Source organism: Solanum stenotomum, unplaced genomic scaffold (assembly GCF_019186545.1).
Source record: "Solanum stenotomum isolate F172 unplaced genomic scaffold, ASM1918654v1 scaffold30406, whole genome shotgun sequence".
In the NCBI taxonomy this organism is placed as follows: Eukaryota; Viridiplantae; Streptophyta; class Magnoliopsida; order Solanales; family Solanaceae; genus Solanum; species Solanum stenotomum.
In genome coordinates, this window is record NW_026030956.1 from 361,499 (window position 1) to 385,851 (window position 24,353).

Consider the following 24,353-nt stretch of genomic DNA (forward strand, 5'->3'; position numbering starts at 1 on the left):
GGGGGGGGGGGGGTTAATGGCACTTATATTCAATATAATATAAAAATAAAATATATAGTATATAGTGTCGGTAAAGTCCAGCTAGAATATTTATTGGAAGAAGGGGAAAAACTGGTGGGGAGCACCAATCAGATATTGCTTTGAAGAAAAGAGGAACTTCAATATTAAGACGCTTGATTCACATATGTTGATGTAACATTTAAAAAATAAACTAAAAATTGATATACAAAACATTTTGTGTTAGCAGAGTTCGTAGAAGAGTTATTGTATCCTAAGAGGCACATTAAGTTTGAACTTGTGAGATTATATGAAAATAACTTTATTGTTACTTTAAAATCCCTTTAATAACAGTTGGATGCCGCATGTGAACCTTAGACTATTTAATAATAAAAGAAAAGTATATAACTTTAATTAAAAGTCAAATATATGAAGCTATGTTTTTAGTAAATTAATCAGACAAATATACATAGAGAATAGTCAAATAGGTTTTCCACTTCATATTTCCACATGTCATATTTATAGGTGTACAACCCATGTCTAATTACATAATTCAATGCTCTAATTATCCTCTTAAATCTAACATTTCTATGCAAATCATGCATAAAAATCTTTGATTAATATTAGGGATCTTCAAAATTCTTTTAATCCAACTATTGAGTCTACAAAAGCCCTTTCCTATATATCTCTAATATGAAATTTTAGAACAATGAAACTCAAATTTTGAGCTCTAGTATCAACTATTTAATGATTGAGAACAATATAATATTCGAATTTTACACTTGAACATCTCAATTTAGAAATACATAATGAAACTAAAGTGATACTTCATTGATTTTGATGAAGTTTTCACGATTATAATGAAATATTATTATAGAAGATGACCATTATAAAAAGTTCTAATTCTACATGTTTTCAATTGGTATTGATCTTTATATTACAGTTTGATTATATTTCTTGAAAAATTATTTTATATTTCCATTTAACAATACGTTGTGATTTTCTCAACGAGTAACAACCTCCAAATAATTATTTTCAACAAATACTCATGTTAGTGATAAGAATGTGTTATCAAGCATTGAATAAAATTTTATAAAGTAATGGTCAGACCAACTATGTTGTATGGGCGGATTGCTTGCAAGTCAAAAACTCGCATGTCCAGAAGATGAAAGCAGTGAAAAAGAGGACGTTGAGATGGATATTTGTGAGCATACTAGGAGAGACATGATTAAGGACAAAACTATTCAGGATAAGGTGCAAGTAACTTTCATGGTGGACAAGATCCAGGGGTGTAGCTACGAGCCCTATAGAATTGGACACCATTCGTCGGAAAATAATACCGTATATATAAGTAAAATGATATACGAAGTGATTAAATAACATATTTGACAATAAAAGGTGTTGTAGCCTAGTGGTTTTAGATGTCTTGAGAGAGCCTTAAGTGTTCATGTGTTCGAATCACTAGCAACAATTCCCCCCCACCCCCCCTTTTTTGACACTCTTCGTAAAATTCCTGGCTCCGCCACTGTAGATCAAGGAGGTGAGACTGAGATGATTTGAGCATATGAGGAGAAGATGCACAAATGCCACATATGATAAGGTGCGAGAGGTTTGGCTATAATGGATATTAAGAGACGTAGAGGTATATCGAAGAAATCTTGGAGTGAGATGATTAGCAAGACATCACACACTTGCAACTTATTGTCAATATTGTTATTATTACTCGCCTACTATCTTATTCTTCAATTTTAGTGCTACATGTTTTTTTGCTTCAATTATTATACATTTTGTTGTTTCTACTTGGTCTTTTCTTAATTGTTTTCAACATGACTTTTTCGCTATCGTATTTATTTTACTTACTTATCTTATTTATTGTTTTTGATATGCTTTATTTGAACCAATGGTCCATTAGAAACAATCTATTTACTTTTATAAGGTAAGAATATTAAGATTTGCATACACACAACTCTCTCATGCTTCAATTGTGGAGTTAATTACACTGAATATGCTAGTTGTTGTTCTTTCTCATATTAGTGATTAACTATATATTAAATTATATCAAGTCTATAATTGATTTATGACTATTAAAATGTATAGTTTGAGATTCGAAATCTTAATTGAATATTGCAATTGGTCAAATATTATAATAATTGGTTTGCACTAGAAACAAAGTGGAAACATCTTCATCAATTATCACAAATGGACGATCGATTTAATAGATACCCAATTCACGACAAAATATAACAAGCACTTTCGTTAAGTCATTATTCATGATTTACGTCTATTATCCATCCCCATATTTCCTTGTTTTATTATTTCAAAATTAATTTTTTAAATATTTTTGGAAATTATATAAAATTACAAGTGTTAGGAATCACAAATTCCACTATTCATTCCAATAGTTAAAAAATATTTGAATATACTTAATTTATTTATTTTTTACATTGATTTGATTTTACGTAATTAGGCAACATTGGCATATCCATTTGACCTAGGGTGTTCTGTAATATATGAAAATACAATAACATATTCGATGTAATTTTATAAATAGAATCTGAAGAAGGTACGATGTATATAAATTTTACTGATATTTTTAGGGTATAGAGAGACATTTCGATAGATCCTCAACTAGATATGATACAATTAAACTGGATGCAAAATTTAGAAAGATTTTTTTTTTTTTTGAAATTTGTAAACTAAAAATCGTAGATATTTGTGACTTGTGAGGCTTCTTTATGATACAAACTTAACATAAAAAGTATGTTTTACTATATAAATTGAAACAAAGAGAATGGTACCGTTTAATTTCATGTGGCACATAATTCTTTTCTAAGCTTTTTGCTGGGTTGTAGTGTTGGAATCGAGGGGTGGGGGTGGGCTTCGTTTTTATATAATTCACTAATTTTTTGTTGTGTGTATAACTTTTTTTCCGGGTCATCTAAATAATATTTACATATACATTTTTAAAAAATAGGTAAAATTAGGATAAATTACAAGTTACAACAGATAAATATAATCAAATAATATAAAATTTTCCTAATGTAACCATTCATATATCACTAAACTCATACTAGACAAGTAGTGTATATCTAACTAATCTATAAGCTTATTTTTCGAATGTGAATTCAAACTTTAATATAGTAGGTGCAATCGTGCAAACTTATAATATTGAGGCTTAATACATCATTAATTTTTTTAATATTTCTAAACATATAATAAAATATTTATTATTTTTTCATTAAAAAACATTCGATATTATTGGGTAAAATAATTATTCTAAGGGTAGGTCCGCCTCTGATCGACTGGTCCACCTTTTTGCCACTATGAGTGTATACTTCTATCAATTAAGATATGTGTATATTCTAAAATTGGTTTCACCAGTGCGCATGTATACAAAATTCGTATAGAAGAATGTATATTCATTTTTTAATTATAAAACTATATAATATAATTTGTCAGAACAATAAACTCTGACTCATTCAATTGTACAGTTAATGTTGGCAAACTAATGAGAGTAGTCAATGAGGCATGTGAAAGTGGACCCAATTGGCTATAATATTTTGTCATGACAAAAGCTCACATTTCACATGCACTAATATATGTTTAGTACATAAATTGGATTAAGGTTAGGAGGTGATTATTACCTGCATGTGTCATTAATCACATACTAATTAAGTAATTAGCATCTTAACAGAAATAAGATTTACTAATAACCAAGAAACTTTCTTGGTGGTTTGCCTCTTAATCACTATTTGGTATACTTATTCTATCATATTAGTTTGCAATTATCTTTCTTTCTTATTCTTAATTGGTACTTAATTGGTTAGAGATTTGATTGAATGAATGTCACCTTTGCTAGTTTTCAAACTAATCCAAGGTAATTATATTGTTAAGTTAAATATATGGAAGTTTCACATATATACTGTTTGCTTAGTTTGTGGACAATTATGCGTCGTTCACTTTTATTTGTCATAGTTGAACTTAGCACATTTCATGATTATTTTACTACACCATCAATATTAACGAGATATATTATCTATTAAATGAAGAATGAGTGTTATAAATTAACTCACTATATCGTGGGTATTTGTTTTTATTGAATAAATTTTTAATTGGATTATAAATTAGCAATCAGATAAGCATACAATTAGATAAATTTGTAAAAAATAGATTGCACAAGCCGATAACTTGCATAATAACTTTCATTTTTTTACAAATAAGGAGTCAATTCAGTTCATTTGTTCCCTATATATTTACCTTATTATAGTCTTTATTTTTATTATATATAATATAACAAATTATAATATCCCGATCTAATATACAAAATCATGTAATCTAAAGTATACGACCCTACATGTCCTTTCCAAAGAGAAAATAGCTTACACTTACATACAATAAAATGTGTATGTAATAAGTACCCGTATAGTGCATATTTTACAGATAATATTAAAACACATTTGAACTATTTTTATTTTTTTTTATGTTTCACATCACAATACCAGTTTTTTTATATATCTAAATTATCATTATTTATGTATTTTAAATTTTTTTGAAGCTGACTAGACCAACTATCAGTTGTTTACTTTTCCTTCTGAAAAATCACAATCTACTTAACTTGAGAAAAAATATATTGATAGTTGGGTGTGAAACTTAAAAAATAAAATGAAAATCAAATGTGCTTTTCATCACTAACTCTAATTTTAATGAAGGCCAAATACAAAAATTTACCCCTATTATTTTAATCTTGACACTTTATCTCAATCTTGTTCCATTTTAACTCTTCAACTCCATTGTTTATATATCATTTAAATACAAAATAATTATTTTTTATTTATATCTTAGTTTTGTACTTTAAAAATCGACGCACGTCCTTTAATTTTTGTAAAAAAAGATAAATCAACACCCATTTGTCGAATTTTTTTTTCTAAAAAAGATTTTCCATTTATAATTATGTGCATTTTTATCGGAAAATAACCGATAAAAGTACGTTGGTTTTCTTTTGGAGAAAACACTGACATTTTAGTATTTCTTTAATAGCTAATGTTATTAGTAATGAATTCGATTTTTTTTATTCGTATTGAAAATGAATTATTTTTACGTATATTGAAGTTGAGTTAAATTTAGAAAGCGGGTACTTGGGTAAAATCCCAATACCTAGGATGACATGGATAAAAACGCGTATTTTTATTTATGTGTATTAACATACATTGAATAGTTTACACTGAATATTAAATGTATGTGTTTTAATAATACACAAAAATAAAAGTTAAAAAATTGGGGGATTAAAATGAAATAAAGGAGTGGCAAAATGAAAATGGGGCTAAGCTATTAGTGGGGTTGTCTATGGATTTATTTGGCCTTAAATGATTGCTAGAACAATGAATATATACTTCATCATATATATATGCCTTTCTTGAGAAGGAAAAGGTAGGTAGGAAAAATAAGTACTAGTTGTTTCATTTCTTTTTCTTTTTTCCTCGATGTGAATCACGCATTGCAGAGTCCATTCGAATGTGACACTTTCAATAAGATTTTCCTCATACACAAAGTTTGAACTCAAGATCTCTGATTAAGGTGAAACAGTTTCACTATCGCATCATTACTTGTTTCATTTCTTTGCTATGCATATATGTACCTCTTTTGCCAACTAATTATATGAGTCCATTCGGACGTGATACTCCCAGTAAAATTTTCTTCATACCCAAGACTCGAATTCAAGATCTCTGATTAAGGTAAAACAGTTTCACCGTTGCACCATTAGTTGTTTCATTTCTTTGCTATGCATATATGTACCTCTTTTGCCAACTAATTATTTCATTGTTGAAAAGCTATTTATTATTGTTGGGAAAAGTAGGCAAAAACTTTTAACATAATGTATAAGAAGAAAGGTCAATTCCATCAACATCACAAAAGTCCCCACTACTTGCCCTTCTTCCAAATTGATAAGCCAAATTCAACTTTATACATCTTTTTTTTTTTGACCCATGCTAGGAATGGGATCTTAAATTCTTATTGTAAAATTTAATGAAAAGAACAAAATATGCTTATGCATATGCTTTCTTTTCAAATATATTAATTTTGTTAATATTTATAAGTTGGGTTAAAAAGGAGTGATGATAGAAGCCAAGGTAGTGCCATATCTTGGTCCACATTTGAAAAGTTTTTATTTATATTTTTAATTAATTAGTAATAGTGCAAAATGTGAACCTACCTCCAATAATTTGTCTATTCCCCAAGATTATGCACTAATATTGTTTATTTGACCATTTTTATATTTTTTTACTTTGCTATAAAGTTTAATTACAACTTTTTAGTCCATGCAATGCTTTTTAAAAGTAAGATTAAAATTTGGGTGACTAGGAATCAAACTTTTATCAATAGAGTGGAAATTTAGATAGTTAATCAACTATACTATTAAGATTTCTCTAAATACATAAATGTTGAGTACCACATTTTTCTTGTAATGGTTTGTATTAGGACAGATTAAATGAGAAGCTCTTTCTTGTTTCCGCAGAGTACTAAGTCACTATTTTCCTATATATACATTTATATTTATTATTTTCGGATGGATTTTTGTTATATCATGCTTTTTAGAACTGTATAGTGAATGAATTTGCATTTTGTCACGATCTAACTCACCGGGCTGTGCGGGGACCCACTCCAACACCTAAGTAGGAGAACCCTCATATCCTAATAGTAAAACATGCGGAAATTTTAAGAAAATCAGAAATAAATATAACACTATGATTTAATAAATAATACCCTTAGACACAATTGTAGTCAAACTTAACGAGTAATTTAACAACTCCCATGGATCTAGTCTAAACATGTACAAGAGCTACTAAAGTACAACTGGACAAAATAAATAAGAGACACAGCTCCCACCATGCGGAGGAAGAATAGAAGCTACTGGAGATTTTCTTCGTCTTCACCTAATGAAACGTCACCAATCCTGCATCCAGACTATGTCAAAAGACATAGCAAGAGTAGTATCAGTACAACACACACGTATTAGTAGGCATCATCGGTCAACCTGACGCCCACCACATAACATAAGAAACCAACTAGTAAGATCAGGAAATAAGCCACTCACTTCTCCACCTCCATCCTTTATTGAAATACCTCCAAGTCACACTACCATTCTGACTATTAACCTCCTTTTCAATCAACTCACTTACCGGATTCTTGATCATCGCTTAACCATTCTAAACACATAGCTAAACCCCAAGTACCACCACCACCAGTTCAACTAACCGCTTACGTCATACCCTTGCTTCCTCGCCACATTACCCCACCATAGTCACATAATATATTAATTCAACTTACTTCAAACTAACCTAATCTTCTTTTCCCCAAGGTGAAATCCCCCTAAACATATTCCATCGCATTTACTATCTCTACTCTCGCCATTACATCCCTCGAATAACCAACTATAAATCGTCATAACACGTGTCCCCTAAGTACAACATGTACAACCAATACAACCCTATACTAACAATCATATATCAAGCATACACAATATTTATCAACAAGCACACGAACAACTCACATTTAATAGCATATCATTGGTCCTCTCACGGAACCCAATTCAGTGGTCCTCTCATGGAACTCAAACTCAAACTATTAGCATACTGGTTTGTGATACCCGATCCAAGTTAGTATGCCAGAACGTGACAGTCGATCCCATGTTCATGTCAGAACGTGGCAATCCGATCCCATGTTATACCGGAACGTGGCAATTCAATCTAAGTTAATTATGTTGGAACGTGGCAATACTATCCCATTCACGCATTACAATCACAAACACAAGCACATCATCAAGATCATACATTAATAGGTGATTCATGACATACAATTATTCAATTATCCTCATTTACAACCAGTGTGATCAATAATGCAGCATTCGCATACATACATGTATCATAATGAAGCAAGAACAAACATACATCACACAATCATAGAATCACAACCATCACCTACGACTTACTCCTCAATCCCTATCATATATATAAAAATTGCCCATTCTCAGCCCTAGTTCGTCATTAGGGTTTTCTTATTGGGGTTTAATCACAATTCATCATAATTTCTCAATTTCATCACTTCAATTATCAGATGTAACATACATTCATGAATTTAGTTCCGTTCTTGATTTCATGTCCTTATTCTTGACTCAATTCTATCCATGATAGCAATTCTGGGTCTTCCTAATAACTCACTGATTTCTCCTCACAAGGCATAAACCCACATACTTTGAATTCTAAGGATTATGCATGTAATCTACTCGGTGCACGAAGGTCTACACACAATCCTACCATTGATTTACATATATCACGTAGTAAGCACAGATTAAAAACTACTCAATTGTAAAAACCTAGCCTACTTGGGCGCCAAGCAGTTGTACGGATTTTTTTACTTCGATTCGAGTTCTCCGGGTTCGTGACGGTGAATTTGTCCAAGAATCCTCAAGATTTCACCATCCTCATGCTAGAGTTCTCCTTCTCCTTCATTCCTAAGGCTAGAGAAGCTTTTCTGGGGTTTCTTGGATGTTTTACAACTTATTTAGGTATTTTAGGAAGATGGAGAAAATAGGATTTCTCGAAATTTACATTCTGCCTCGCTTATCCCGCCCTGGCGACGGTGCCCCAGCGGCACGTGACCTGCCCTGGCGGGTCAGTGGCCCAGATTTTCTCGAATCTTTGCTTTTCCTGTTTAACGACGGTTCGGATCATTACACATTTTCATTATAATTAATTATTAGTAAGAACAAGCCACAATTACTGAGCTATTGTCACGTTTTATTCCAACGAAAATATATATTATAGGTACTCATGGGGAATTGCTGAAAATAGTATTTAAAAAGGTCACTAGATTAGGGCATTAGCCATAATAATATATATGTACTTAATTCAATTAATTGTTAATTAACTGCTCTATTTTATTTTATTTTTATTCAAATGTAGCTAGGCCAAACAGTCAAAGACCAACCACTCCATCCAAATTAATTGAGGCACAGGTTTTTCCACTATGATTAATTGAACTATATGAGTTATGACAGATAAGGTGGAAATAAATATGAAATAAATTAGCATGTTGGAAAAAAAAATTGATCTCTATACAATTTTTCCAATCTTGTATTTTTTTTCTAAGATAAATCTCATGTAAAATTTTTTAAATATAAAGTGTATATATACATTAACCCAATAATTATATAATGTATGTATTCCCATACTGTTATTATAAAATTAATAATTAATTAGTACACTTTTTTGTTTCAATTTATTATTTATATGTGATAATTAGTTTGGACATAATTTCTTTGTTACTTTTTCTAAGTTCTGTTTTTTCATAAAATGTGTTTGGTTGAATATTATGTTAACTTTTCACTGCAAATTTCAAACAATCATTTAAAGATGGTAAAAAATATTCCTCACAAAACTTCAATATTTTTTTTTAGTGAAATACATGCTCAAATATAACTTGAATTTTCAAACTCTTTTTCAACTTAATTTCAAATACTATTTTTTTGTCTTAAGAAATCACGGAATTCATGTCTAAACGCCTATTTTTAAGTGTGGTTTAGTATAAAAGAAATATCATGTGTGGATAAGTTTTATCATAAAAGAAGTCCAACCGATATCATCTTGAGCTTTTGAACAATATCTACAACAACAATATATATATGTTAAAAAAAATATATGTGTGACCAAATTAAATTATTTGGACATGTAAATTGGAAGGAATATAAATTAGCAAAATATAATATGGTAATGCCCTAATGCTAATGACATTTATTTTCTTAATCATGATTATTTTAACTTGAGTTTGAAATTAGTGGAAAGAAGAGAAGTGAACATCATATCTACTTTTGCTTTAAGTATTTGATAAGCCAACGAAGCTTTCACGCATGTATATGCCTTTAAGCTAAACAAAAGAAAGAAAATAATATTAAAACTGAATCTGATTTTTTTTTAAAAGGAGAAAATTTATAAAATAAATATAAAAATTGTGTAAAAATAAATATAAAATCAATTGAATGTTAAAAGAAATTATATTGAAGAAATTGTGGACCATAAATCAGATTTTCCTTAAAAAAATATTGTGTGGGGTGAGTGGTTTAGTCCTGCAAAAGCTTTCATTCTTCACTTTGCACTTTTTAGCAGCTTTTCAAATTTAAAATTAATTAATTAATGACATTAACAGGTTTGCTAAAACTATGCTTTTCAGTTTTTGTAGCTTTTTAAAAAGATATACATATATATACTATATAAATATATATAATTGCACATATATCAAAAGTTTAACGTTAGAAGATGAATTGATTTTAATTAGATAAAATTATATGTTATATGTAGTCGATCCATAAACTAGAATTTCTTATTCCATATCTAATTAACATTTTATTTTCAAATTAATCATCTAAATGTTACTTCAGCATTGTTTTATCGTAGTTTACATGGTATGAATTAAATTATTTGATTGTAGAAACGTATTTCAGTGAAAATTTCTATATATAAATATAAATACACAAAAATTAAAAGTAGAACGTTAAAAGAGCAACTTACCTTAATTGAATAATTATATGTTATATATAGTCAATTTATAAAATCTACAACATAATTTGATGCGACTAGAATTTATTCGTCCAAATCAAATTAATATTTTTTTAAATTTTACTTCAACGTTATTCTATCGAAACTTGATAAAATCTGCAACATAAAAATTTCTTCGTCCAAATCTAATATTTTAAAAAATTTTACTTCAACGTTATTCTATCGAAACTTGATAAAATCTGCAACATAATTTAACGTGACTAGAATTTCTTTGTCCACATCTAATTAATATTTTTTTAAAATTTACTTCAACGTTATTCTATCGAAACTTGATAAAATCTGCAACATAATTTGATGCGACTAGAATTTCTTCATCCACATCTTATTAATATCTTTTCAAATTTTATTTCAACGTTATTCTGTCGAAACTTGCAACAACTTCAATCCATAAATCTTATTCGAATTAACATAATTGGTTGTAGAATCGTATTTTGGCGAATTCTTTGTACTTACAATGACTCAAACAAATGTCAAAATTCTCCCAAGTTGATTCACCTAAACAAAGAATAATTTTCATTTGAGTAAATCTTTTATTCTTTATGTTAAAATTTAAAACTAAAAAGAAATATTTGGAGTATCATTTATAAAAATGCAAAGAATAAAGAGAAGATTTGGTTTGCTTCTCATAATCCCATAAAGAATTTAACTTCAAGTAAATTAATAATTAAAAAAATGTTTAAAAATTGGAATTAGACCCAAGAAAGAACATTTTTTTAGATCCCAAGGGATATATTAGTCCAAAAAAAAATTATTAAGCAAACCCCATTCTTGATCATGAGTATACAAGAGTTGTATTACCCTATAAAGTGCCGACAAAATCTCAACAAATAATTTTTTTCAAGAAATCAAATTGATTAGTATCATTACTTCCTTTTTTGTTTGCACATTTACTCTATTTACAACGTCAACTTTTTTACCCCACCCCCCACGCCAACCGACCCCACCCCACCCCCACCTATACATACATACATTATACAGAGTGTGTATAGTTGAACCTATATTGAAAGGTGCAATCTTGAAGGGTTTTTTTTTTTCATATTTTGTCTATTTTTTACAGATTGTCACATTGACACTGTACCAACTAGAGGATAAAGAAAGAGAGAGAGAGTGAATGAGAAAGGGGGAGCAAGAAAGGAAATGGGGTAAGAGGGAATGAAGCAGCTAGTTGGTTCTTCAAAATCATAGCTGCTAATCAGACTTCTGTTAATTCAGATTTCTGTTATCTTGGGTAACTTTCTGATTTTGGTTTTTTGTTGTAAAGATCCAATCTTTTTTGCTTGTTTCTTGATGTGGAACTGGTTTCTGTGTTTGAGGTTTTGTGTGTCAATGTCACTTGTTGTATCAGTTTTTGGGTTGTAGACTTTGTTGTTCTGGTGGGGTTTTTGTTTGATTCTTAAAAAAAGATTGATTTTTTTGTGGTTTTAATTTTGCTCATTTGCTTAGAATCTTTAGTTTTCATGTTGGAGTTTTGTAAATCTTGATAATCAGGGGAAAAAAAGAGTCTTGGTTAATTAAGAGTTAATGATAATTTCTCCATTCTGATTTTTCTACTTGACAAGTCTATTTATGAGGTCTTGATCATAATTAGAAGTTCTATTCTTTCTTGTATGGACTTGATAAATCTTGTCAATTGGTGAGTTCTTGGAAAATTCTGTTAACTTATGATGTGCATATCAATTGAATCTCTATGAGATATACTTATCTAACAAATGGATAATTTTTCCATGTTTTTGAGATATTCATAGTTTATAATTAACAGTTTGTAATGTATGAGGCTTGATTCTTAATCAGTAATGTATGAGGCTTGATTCTCAATCAGTTTTTTTTTATCTGTTCAGGTTGCCTTTGGTACACTGGCATTGGAACTTTTAAGTTGAAAAGTAATTGTAGCTGCAGCTGTGGTTTGTGTCTAGCAGAGCAGGTACTTTGCATTGATGTATTAGCTTCAATTCTCATTTCACATAGTTATGATCTCTAGGCCTTGATCCTGTACCCCAAAATTGTTTTTTTTTTGCTTTCTTCTTGATGTTTTGTTCTTTTCTCTTTGCTTCAGGGGATTGGTAGTTGAGCACTTTAAAGTGTAAAATTTCCAGTATTTTGCAAGAATAAATCCAGTTGTTTTTTTGTTCTTTGCTGGAGTCATGGCAACCTTGCCACATTCCAACTCCAGGCGCAAGTACTCGTGGTGGTGGGATAGTCATATCCCTAAGAACTCAAAATGGCTTCAAGAGAATCTTGCTGGTGAGTATCTAGAGACTTGGTTCCCTTTGTCTTTGTTCTCCTTGTCATTGCTTAATTCTTTATACATTTTTATCAGGACAACGAGATCTCTAGTGTTTTTAATTGTGTCTTCTATGTTGTGTTTTTTTACGAAATCATAAATAGGGATTTCTAAATACAGGATGATTGCACTCGAATCGAACTATGATTGTCGAACTTGATACCATCTGCTTCTTGCATTTCATGAAAGCATCAAAAGAAACAAATACATTTGCCACCTAGAGTTTGATAATGTTTTTATTGTATTGTGTTGAAAGGTTTCATACATGCTCAAGTGTGTCCCTTTAATTCTCAAAACATTGCTTCATGCACGATCAGATCATACTCCTTTTTCAAATGCTTTGCCCCGTGTCTCTCTTTATGCTTTTTCCATAAGATCTTGTATTTAAACAATGTGGCCATTGTGGGGCATATTTATATAATGTGCCTGAGAATTTGGTTTCCTGCAATTTTTTGGGGTTTTCAAGTTGGGAGGTTTTTGAATTGGAGCGATGGTAAAGTTATCTCGTGTGACCTATAGATATGGGTTTGAGCCCCTTGGTGTGCGGATCTTCCCCCAACCTGCATGAAAGTGGGATGCTTCTCACACTGGGCTGCCCTTTTTTTTTCAACATGGGAGGTTCTTCACCCGAGTATTTAACGTGTGTATCATTGTTCTATTGGCCTTCTCTACTGTAGGTTACATTTGCACGAAATGGTTGGAGTGCCTACATAACTTATCTTTCTGCCCAAAAGCAAGACTACCATTCCAAGGCTTTTACCTTGAGTCTATGTTCTGACTAGTCTTTACGTTATGTCCCCCTTCTGAGGTAGATCTTCTGTGAAGGGTGTTTTGGGCTTCCCTCAGACTTTTCACAAACTTAACTTACATCTTTATGTTTTTTAAAATTTTCACAGGGGACTGCAAGCCCTACTTAGTTTACTAATAATGGCAAAGGCTTTTGAAACTAAATAGGGACTTCGCCTTATTGATTTAACGTCTCCTGCTTGTTTAACTGGAAAAGTTTGTACGAACTCTTTGTAATGGATGGTCTCATCCAAAATGAGGAATTAACCTGTTTTATTTATTATTTTCGCAGAAATGGATTCTAAAGTGAAGGCAATGATCAAGCTCATTGAAGAAGATGCCGATTCATTTGCAAGAAGGGCTGAAATGTACTACAAGAAAAGGCCTGAACTAATGAAATTAGTTGAGGAGTTCTACAGGGCATACCGAGCGTTAGCTGAAAGATATGACCATGTATCAGGCGAACTTAAGCAGGCTCAGAAAACCATGTCAGAGGCATTTCCCGACCAAGTACCCTTTCTTCTTGAAGATTCACCAGTGAAATCTTCCGCACATGCAGGAGAGCCACATAGTCCAGAAGTGTTGCGTGGAGCTCATGATTTTCCTGATACAGGTGACTTGCATCAGCATGTAGTGGGGTTATTGCTGTCAAGAATGCATGCTGTACAGAAGAGTGGTGATGAAAAGGGAGCAAGTGAGTGGGGTCTAAAACAATTGTATGAGATGCTTGGGGCTGGAGAAGAAATGCTAAAGAACTCGAAGTTCCTCGAGGGAACGTTAAAGAAAGGATTGAGCGGCAATACAGAAGAAAAAGAACAAAGTTTGCATTCTCAAGTTTCTGAATTATCAATTGAGAATGAAAACCTCAAGGCCAAAGTTCTTGCTGAGTCAGAGCGTGCAGGTCAAGCTGAAGGCGAAGTTCAAATGTTGAAAGAAGCCCTAGCTGGTGTCGAGGTGGAAAAAGAAACTACATTCCTGCAATATCAGCAATGCCTGGAAAAGTTGTCTGCTGTACAGAGGGATCTCAATGCTGCACACACGGACTCCCTTAAGTTCAATGAACGGGCCAGTGAAGTGGGAAATGAAGCTCAGAAGTTGAAGGAATCACTTATCAAACTGGAGGCTGAAAGAGATGCTGCTTTGAGCAAACACAAGGAGTATTTGGAACGGATATCCAGTTTGGAGGATAAGGCTTCTCAAGCACATGAAGACACGAAAGGAGTAAATGAGCGAGCAATTAAGGCGGAAAGTGAAGCTCAGCATCTGAGGAATGAGATCTTTAAATTAGAGTCTGAAAAGGACTGTTGTTTTCAACAGTACAAACAATGCCTGGAACAGATATCTGAACTGGAGAAAAAACTCTTGCTGTCTCAAGAAGAATCCAGACTTCTTAGTGAGAAAGCCGATAGAGCTAAAAGTGAGATAAAGAAACTGAAAGATCTTGTTATGGAGCTAACTGAGAAGAAAGAAGTCTCAGTCCTTGAGTATAAAAACTGTCTGGAGAAAATATCCAAACTTGAGAATGAACTATCTCGTGCACAAGAGGATGTAAAACGCCTTAATGGTGAGCTTTCAGTGGGTGCTGCTAAGCTTAGAAATTCTGAAGAGAAGTGTTTTCTGCTGGAGACATCAAATCAGTCATTGCACTCTGAGGCAGATAACTTGGCAAAGAAGATAACTATGAAAGATCAAGAGCTTTCTCGGAAGCAAAGGGAGCTGGAGAAACTTCAAAGTGATTTGCAAAATGAGCACTTGAGGCATGCACAAATTGAAGCCTCGCTTTTGGCTTTGCAAAACTTGCACTCTCAATCTCAAGAGGAGCAGAAAGCGCTGGCATTGGAGCTCAAAAATGGTCTTCAACTTCTGAAGGACATGGAAACCAGCAAAAATAGTTTGGAAGATGAACTTCGGAGAATGAAGGATGAAAATCAAAGCCTGAGTGAACTGAAATTGTCCTCAACCTTCTCACAGGAGAATCTGGAAAATGAAATCCTTAGCCTGAGGAAGATGAAAACGAGACTCGAAGAGGAGGTTGCTGAACAAGTGGAACTTAATAACAAACTTCAGAAAGACATTTCATGTTTGAACGAGGAAATCAAGGACCTAAACAGGAGCTACCAGGCTTTGGTGGAGCAAGTGAAGAGTGCAGGTTTAAACCCTGAGTGTATCGAGTCTTCAATAAAGAACTTGCAGGAAGAAAGCTCAGAGCTGAGAATAATCTCTGAGAAGGATAGAAAGGAGAAAGAAGTCCTTCACAAAAAGCTGGAGGACATGGATGAACTTCTGAGAAAGAAGGCTGTTTTGGAGAGTTCCCTCTCAGATGTGAATGGCGAGTTGCAGGGATCGCAGGAAAAGGTGAGGGCACTTCAAGAGTCTTGCCAAATTCTCAATGGAGAAAAATTGACCCTTGTTGCTGAGAAAGGTTCTTTGCTATCTCAGTTGCAAATTATAACTGATAGCATGCAGAAACTCCTAGAGAAAAATGCTGTTCTTGAGAACTCTCTTTTTGGTGCAAAAATTGAACTTGAAGGTCTGAGGGAAAAATCCAAGGGTTTAGAAGAGATCTGTCAATTGCTGAAGAATGAGAAGTCCAATCTTCTTGCTGAAAGAGGTAGCCTAGAGCTTCAGTTGGAAAATGTTGAACGGAGACTAGAATATCTGGAATCAAGATTTACAGGATTGGAAGAAAAATATTCTTGCCTGGAAAAGGACAAAAAAGCAACTAGCTTAGAAGTTGAAGAACTGAGAGTTGCAGTTGGAATGGAGAAACAAGAAAGGGCAAAACTTACTCATCAGAGTGAGACCCGATTACTGAGTATGGAGAACCATATTCATCTCCTAAAAGAAGAAAGTAAGTGGAGGAAGAAAGAATTTGAAGAGGAGCTTGACAGAGCTATGAAAGCCCAGTGTGAAATTTTCATCCTGCAGAAATTCATCCAAGACATGGAAGAAAAGAATTATACTTTATTGGTGGACTGTCAGAAACATGTTGAGGCATCAAAATTGGCTGACAGACTGATTACAGAGTTAGAGAATGAGAGCCTTGAGCAACAGGTAGAAGCAGAAGTTTTGCTAGATGAAATCGAAAGGTTGAGACTGGGGATATATCGGGTTTTCAAGGCCCTTGACAATGAATCTGATTTTGTATCTGAAGATCGGGTGGAAAATGAGCACACATTTCTTCATCATATCTTGGGCAATATCGAGCATCTAAAATGTTCGCTCAGAGAATGTGAGGATGATAAGCAGCAGGTATTTGTTGAAAACTCTGTTCTTGTAACTTTACTTACACAGCTGAAATCAGAGGCCTTTGAACTTGAGTCAGTGAAGAAATCTGTAGAGAAGGAGTTCAATATCATGGCAGAGAAGCTTGTCACAGTGCAGAAAGACAATCACGAACTTCTGGAGATGAATAAGAAATTGGGACTGGAAGTGAGCAAAGGCAGTCAACTAACCGCTGTACTTGATGCAGAGGTTGGGAGTCTCTGTGTCAAGCATGATCAGTTGCAGACAGCTTATGCTGGATTAAAAAAGAAATACTCCCAAGTTCTTGAGGAAAATAGAACTTTGTTGCAAAAGATCACAGAGATCAGGGAGGAGAAATTGATGGTGGGGCAGGAAAATGAGACACTCTTACTCGATACACTTGCTCTTAGCAATCTCTCTACAGTTTGGAGTAGTTTTGGTAGTGAGAAATCTGCTGAGCTGAAGTCAATATCTGAAGATATGCACAATCTTCATGGTGTTATCAGTGACTTTGACAAGGAAATGGGCATATTGAAGGAGAAGCTGGAAATGAAGGAAACTGAAAACTTACTCCTGAAGGAATCAGTTCAAAGGCTGGAAGAGGAGCTCTATGAAGTAAGGGAATCGAACGATCATTTGAAGTTGGAACTTTCAACTGGAAAAGAAATAATTGATAAGCAGGAAGCAGGACTCTTGGAAGCCAAGCAGAAGCTTATAGCATCTGAGAATTTGAACTCGGAATTGTGTACAACTCTAGATGTGCTAAAAACTGACCGTCAAGAATCCATACTGACAAATGAAATTCTAGAAAAGAAGATGCTTGAAATATCAAGTACAAATACCACTCAAAACCAAGAAATTGAAGTCCTTCGGGAAGTGAATATGAACTTGGTAGCTGAACTGGGTAAGTTGCATGAAGAAATTGAAGAGCAACGAATGCGGGAAGAATATCTGAGTTCAGAGCTTCAAGAGAAGAACTATGAGTTTGAACTATGGGAGGCAGAGGCAGCAACCTTTTATTTTGATCTCCAGATCTCCTCCGTTCGTGAAGTACTACTGGAAAACAAAATGAATGAGTTGACTGAGGTGTGTGAAAGCCTCGAGGATAAAAATGCTTCCAAGGGTTTGGAGATTCAGCGAATGAAAGGAAAAATGATTTCGATGGAAGGTGAAATTGGAGAACTGAAGTCACAGTTACATTCATATGCTCCTGTAATTGCTTCTCTGAGGGATGACATTGTTTCGCTTGAGCATAATGCTCTGCTCCTCATGAAATTTAATCTAGCTCGCTCTCAGGAAGCAAAGGTAATGTACTTTATCATAAGTAAGCAGTGTTGGGTTTTTTCTTTTTCTCTGTGTTTAGGTTTGAATGGACCTCTGGTCTTTCTGTACATGCCCATTGCTTTATAACATCAATAAGTGATTTGATTGCTCAAAAGTTTCTTCCATATTTGCTGACAGTCATAACGTGCAATAGATTGTCAACGGATATCTAGTTGAACAAACATTACTTTAACATTCGTATTATTATTTCGGAGTTGACTTGTGGGTATACTTTAAAACTTAATTTAAGTGCTCCAGAACATATATGATGGGAAGCATCAGCGTTCCTAAGTGTTATTCTCATTTACTTCTTCTGTTCTTGAGCTTCAAGCTTAGAATGTAACAATTATCTCCAACTTTTTGCTGAAATTTTGTTCTTTCTGTTTGTATTTGCAGTGTGTTGAAATTGAGGTTCAATCCGGTCAAATTAGCTCCAACAAGCTGACGGATGGTCATTCTATCATTCCAAATGGCGTTCTTGATTTGCAGGAGCTGAGGACTAGGATTAAAGCAGTTAAGAAAGTAGTGGAAGACATGAACAGGCCTGTTTTGCATCAACCTTCACACATCAAGCCTGGTCGAGATAGTACTGCAAGTGAAGTTGAGTCAATAAAATCTCGGCCCAGTTTGGATCGAGAAAAACATGAGGTTGCAGGAAGGAGGAGTCACCAGAAGGAGCATGATGATGACCGTAATCGACGGAAGACAAAACCCAAGTCCTTTGAAGCCAAAAATGGGACACTAATGAAAGATATTCCACTTGATCATGTCTCTGATAGCTCACCAGAAAGAATTAAAAGAGCTCATTCTGCGGCAGAGAGAGTAGACGATCAGATGCTTGAGCTGTGGGAAACTGCAGAAGGCGGCAGCCTCAGTCGTAGCGTGAATGATTTGAAGAGACGAGCAAATCATCCAACAGTGGGTGGGACTATCATGCACAACCAATTTAGGAATTTGGAGTGGAGGGGCAAACATCCACCTACAGAATCAGAAGTGGAGAAGGAGTTGGGTGTGGACAAGTTAGAGTTATCAATGAGCTCATCTGAGGCAAATCAAGAAATGAACAAGAAGATTCTCAAGCGACTTGCTTCCGATGCAGAGAAATTGATGAGTCTTCAATTGACTGTTGATAGCCTGAGAAGAAATTTGGAGGCAAACAAAAAGGCCAAAAAACCCAAAAATTTTGATTTTGAAACAGTTAAGGAGCAGCTACAAGAAGTCGAGGAAACAGTCGTACATCTGGTGAATTTGAATAGCCAATTGATGAAGAATACAGAGGAAAGTACATCCTATTCTCCAAGCAGTGGTTCAGCAGACTCGAAAGAGGTCATGAATATCCGTCAAAAGCGAGTGGCAGAACAGGCAAGAAAAGGGTCTGAGAAGATAGGACGGTTGCAGCTAGAGATTCAGAAAATTCAGTACATTTTGCTGAAACTGGATGACGAAAAGAAAAGCAAAGTTAGGAGCAAATTTTCCAGGAGCAGCACGGGGATCATACTGAAGAACTTCATCCATATTGGGAGGAGGAACAGCGAGAAGAAAAAGAAGAGTCCTATGTGTTGCTTTAGACCTTCCAGTAGCAGCAGCAGCAATAATGGCAGCATCAGATATCGCGTCTAATGGTTCTAACCTTTTCTTGAAAAAAACTGATTCTTGTTTAGTTTTAGGGGAAGTGTTAAGAGTTAGGTTGGATCTAATTCCAAATAAGCTTTGTTCTCATTGCTATCATTTCAGTTATTTAGACTTTTAACTGCCTAAAGAATTTTAGCAATGCTTTTGTATTTTGTAATTTTTATCTTTCTGAAACTCTTATCAGTTTGATGGTATCTAATATTAGGTGTTGCATGGAGCCACTATGCTTCAGCTTGTGCATATACATTTCTGCAAGTCTCTTTACTAGTTACTTTCTCTCTCTTTTTGCCAAAATGAAAAAACGAGGCTGAGATAATTTTGACATGTGAGGAGGAGCATGAATGCTCCAGTGAAGAGGTATATACACTTTCTTTTATATTGAAACACCTTAAGTCTAATCTAAGATAAGACACTAAAGGGATCATTTGATTGGGAACAAGTTTTTTCAATATCATAATCTAGTCTAGGTATTCAGTTCACTACATTAATTAATTAAAAATAAAAAATACATATTTTAAAATGTGTATTTGGTTTAAAGAAAGATAAATTAGAATAAATTTATTTCAAATTTTAACCTATCTTTTCTAAAAAGTTTCCGGAATTAATAATCAGAGTATACTTTTTCATCACATAGAATGAGAAATAGAAATAATACAAAAATAAAGATTGTACCAACCTAATAATAATATATTCTACAATTTATCCAAGATTAAAATGCTTATTTCCACCCACCAGAAACTCTAAGTAGGCGTTTTTACTTGAAATTAATAAAATTAAAATTGTATTTGGTTGGCGTTTAAGCAAAGAATATTAGAAGTATTGTTCATACTTGAATGTTGAATGTACTAATATAAACAAATTTGAAATTTAAATTTTCAAATAACTTATAATTCTTCCAAGTGAATACTGGAGTAATTCTTATGACCCATATATGTATTCACTTTCACAAAGTGAGTTCAGAGGCTTCTATCAGAAAAATCTTACTTTGATGGATTTAAGACAATTACACAAAGCAAAAATTAAAAATAGAGTGTGGGTAAACTGTAAAAGCATTACCCATTTTTACTGGGAAACATCATATAATGTAGTGTAAAATTTCCTTCTGAATCTGTTCCTAAACTTTCAAGAAACAAAATAAGTAATACATGAAGGTAACCTACTGACTCATTTAGTGAAAAACTATTTAAGCCACAAGCAAGTTCATAAAACAGATTATGAAAATCTTTAACATATTTAAGCTCCAACTACTTCAGTTGGCTCAGTTGCAACGTCCTCTGCCGGTCTATCCACCTTCACACCGACATCTTCTGAGTAATCACCGTGAACCTACCACAACCAAGAAACAGTAATCTCCACATTAATACTGAAAAAGTAAGAGTTCAGTAATACTGAAAGTGACAAGAAATGGAAATTAATATTGGTGGAGATGGGAACAACAAAATTACCTCCATCAACCTCCCAAGGTCGAATTTAGGAGCCTTCAAGATCTTGACCTTGCGAATGAACACATTCTGCAAAGGGTAGATGCTTGAAGTTGCCTTCTCAATCTCTCTACCGATTGATTCAGGAATGAACTTCAGGACCAAGTCTTTCAAATCACACGATTGTGCCTGGTTAACCATGATCTCACGCATCTTGCGACGAATCTAAAAACAATTGTTTTGAAAAGAGAGTAGAGATCAATGATTTTAGCAAAATACAGGATGGGGAAGTGTAAGCACTAGTACTCATCCCTACATTATTTATATTGCTTCTGACTTGTGCACATCAAAATGAATAGTTGAGGAAATTTAAACCAAGCATTTCCATTTATCACACAACTAATATTGCTATATCACAATTGGAACAAAACTTGTTAAGATTTGAACAAGCATTTGCATTTACCTGGCGAATCTGGCTTGACTGTGCGTAGCAGGTTCTTTTTTGTTGGTTTGGACGCTTTTTGGTAAAGCCAATGCAGAACATTCTCAAGGTGTAGCTATCAGTTGTCTTAACATCAACATGAGCCTCAATCAACGATTGCCATTTCTTTACAAGTGACCTCAATTTATCTGTGGTGAAGTCCATACCCTGACCATTTTAACCAAAAAAAGTTGGTAGGAGGATTTTGAAAAAGAATAGGAGAAAAAAAAGTCTAGTTCATTGTCATACATGGAAGTTTGTCAAGACATTTCTTCCTTGGACGTCTTCAGCTCTCAGACGAATCTTCCTGAAGGAGTGATCTTCGTCATTCTGAAGATCAGCCAATGACACTTCAAACACACGATGCTTCAGGCCTTCTGAAGCAATCTGGAATGAAGGAATAGCATTACAATTCATTACTGAATTCAATAAGCTAGTAATACTTTGCCCATAATTTAGCCCAACTGACTCAAAACACAGAAGAGGTTTCCAATATTAATCCGAATTCATGTCAAAATAGAACTTGAACTCAATCATTCCTTCTCTATTCTGGGAGACAGCGCTATTTTTGCTACATAAAGTTCACTTTCATATAATATAGTTAGCATTTCACTAGCAGAGACCTTCCCCATAAGTCAAGCTTCATCTAGATTTCTCAATCCAATCAAATGACTAAAGTCAACATTCTTAACCATGTTTAAGAAGAAGTTAAATGAAGATTCTAAAATCACAAAACTTGCAAATTTCTCAGCTACACGATATAAGTTAATTCCACTATATTAGCACAATGACACATCAGATCAGACTTCAGCTGTTTCTAAGCCACTAAACGTCATCAATTGATCATAAATAACAATTAGTCAATGGAAAAAACTATCAAAGAGAACTTCAATTACTCGCCAATATTCAAAACCACATAAGCAAACCACTAAAATACCTATGTATCTCTAACATTCCAAAATATATATTATATAGTGAATGTATGATATTCTTAAAATTAAGACTAAAGCAAATAATTACCTTTGTACCCTGTGTACGGGTTACAAGGGTCTTCCCTACATTGCGGACACCAAATACTGATGGAGCCTTGATATCATACCAATCCTTTTTAGCATATGGATCAGCTCTGTATCCACCAAAAAGAATCAAATCAACAAAATACAACAACATCATCATACACAGTGTAATTCACAACCGGGGTACGGGGAGAGTAAAATATAGAGTGGCTGTTTCCAATAAACCCTTGGCTCATATCTTTGAAAAAGGAAATACGGAAATGCAACCATTAACAACAACCAAATAATACGATAACTGAAGCAATGAAAACAATAGGTAATACTATACTAAAATAGCAATACTGATAAGGTGACTAGACAAAATAAACATTTAAAACATATTTAACAAAAAAGATTGAAACTTTGGTATAAAACTAAGGAAAAAAGAACTTACGCCTTCTTCTTTCCTCCCTTCTTGCCTTTGGAAATTCGCTTGTTCTTACTGTAATACAACAAAATTGCAAAAAAAGTTAGAGATAAAAAAAAAATTGTACATTGAAGCATAAATGTTGCAAAAAGGTGAATTTTGAGTTGTAGAGAGAGAAAGAGAGTATACCCGACGGCCATGGTCGAGCTTCTGAGCTATGGTAAGAGAGAGAAACACAGAACTATAGTGAGCTCGACGACGGCTTCAATGGCAAACCCTAACAATTTAACCCTAATGAGATCTTATTGGCCCATTCAGATATTAAGCTTTTTATTATACACTATTAACTAATGGGCTCAGCCTTTTTTCAAAAATTGGTTTAAGCTTGTGGGCTCGATTGGCTCTTTTCTTGGTTTGTGGTTGAGAAGGGTGGGGGTTAGTATTAGTTAGCGATCCCGATTTAGTGAGCTATTTATTTTGAGATGAATTATTGGCATCATTTTTATATTTTGTCTTTGTGGATCGAGGAGAAAAGGGGATTGGCGGGAAGTGGAGTGTAACATGAGAGAAGCAAGGAGGTCAACCTCTTTTAATTATTATATAATATAAATTCTGAGAATGTAGTCGAACTCTCATGTCGATCCGAATGAATATATCCTTTCTGCAAAGGTAAATCTTTACCCGCTAGACAAGAGGATAGAAAGTTCCAAATTTTGTTTTGATGGAATGGAAAGGCAAGGCGGGCAGAGAGTTTCGTTTAGAAAATCAAGGCTTAATACGTAACTAACCTTTTAAACTTGTCAAGATATTTTATTTAACTATTTGAACTAAGTCATTTTTTAATTAAATATTTCAACTCCTAATAAATATTTCAATTAGACATTTTTGGTTCAAATTATATTTTTTCAAAAATAGTTGTGTGTATTCTCATTCGACTATTAGATGAAAGGAAATATACATAATTTCAAAAATCATGTGTGTTTTCAAAATATATTTTTGCTACTTGAATTAGCTCGGTGCTTAAGGTTGAAGATTCATACATATTTAATAATTTATATAAAAAATAATAACGAGAACATCATGGTACATATTATTTGCACAAAAAAAAGAAGAAGGGGAAATTAAATAAAATACATCAAAGTCAATGTATATTA

The 24,353-nt window shown here is 33.4% G+C and overlaps 2 protein-coding genes across 2 annotated transcripts; one reads left to right on the forward strand and one right to left on the reverse strand.

Moving 5' to 3' along the window:
• The first annotated feature begins 11,578 nt into the window (after window positions 1-11,578).
• On the forward strand, window positions 11,579-20,119 carry LOC125851835 (protein NETWORKED 1A-like). Its single transcript, XM_049531570.1, has 5 exons — window positions 11,579-11,835; window positions 12,446-12,528; window positions 12,661-12,848; window positions 13,967-18,225; window positions 18,640-20,119. The coding sequence occupies exons 3-5, from the start codon at window positions 12,749-12,751 to the stop codon at window positions 19,861-19,863; spliced, it is 5,583 nt and encodes a 1,860-aa protein (XP_049387527.1). The 5' UTR covers window positions 11,579-11,835; window positions 12,446-12,528; window positions 12,661-12,748; the 3' UTR covers window positions 19,864-20,119.
• A 775-nt stretch (window positions 20,120-20,894) lies between these two features.
• Window positions 20,895-23,526, reverse strand: LOC125851862 (40S ribosomal protein S3a). Its single transcript, XM_049531607.1, has 7 exons — window positions 23,389-23,526; window positions 23,227-23,274; window positions 22,798-22,903; window positions 22,027-22,164; window positions 21,760-21,945; window positions 21,321-21,521; window positions 20,895-21,201 (listed from the first exon to the last, which is right to left on the reverse strand). Exons 1-7 carry the CDS (start codon window positions 23,397-23,399, stop codon window positions 21,109-21,111), a joined length of 783 nt encoding a protein of 260 aa, XP_049387564.1. The 5' UTR covers window positions 23,400-23,526; the 3' UTR covers window positions 20,895-21,108.
• Between the last annotated feature and the right edge of the window lie 827 nt (window positions 23,527-24,353).

Excerpts from the sequence above, each read along its gene's own strand:
- LOC125851835 (XM_049531570.1), top strand. The coding sequence starts at position 12,749 with ATGGCAACCTTGCCACATTCCAACTCCAGGCGCAAGTACTCGTGGTGG. Across the intron at positions 12,849-13,966 it reads GCTTCAAGAGAATCTTGCTG|AAATGGATTCTAAAGTGAAG; the intron begins GTGAGTATCTAG and ends TTATTTTCGCAG. Across the intron at positions 18,226-18,639 it reads CTCGCTCTCAGGAAGCAAAG|TGTGTTGAAATTGAGGTTCA; the intron begins GTAATGTACTTT and ends TTGTATTTGCAG.
- LOC125851862 (XM_049531607.1), bottom strand. Across the intron at positions 22,904-23,226 it reads AAGGGAGGAAAGAAGAAGGC|AGCTGATCCATATGCTAAAA; the intron begins GTAAGTTCTTTT and ends TGGTGGATACAG. Across the intron at positions 21,946-22,026 it reads ATGTCTTGACAAACTTCCAT|GGTATGGACTTCACCACAGA; the intron begins GTATGACAATGA and ends TAAAATGGTCAG.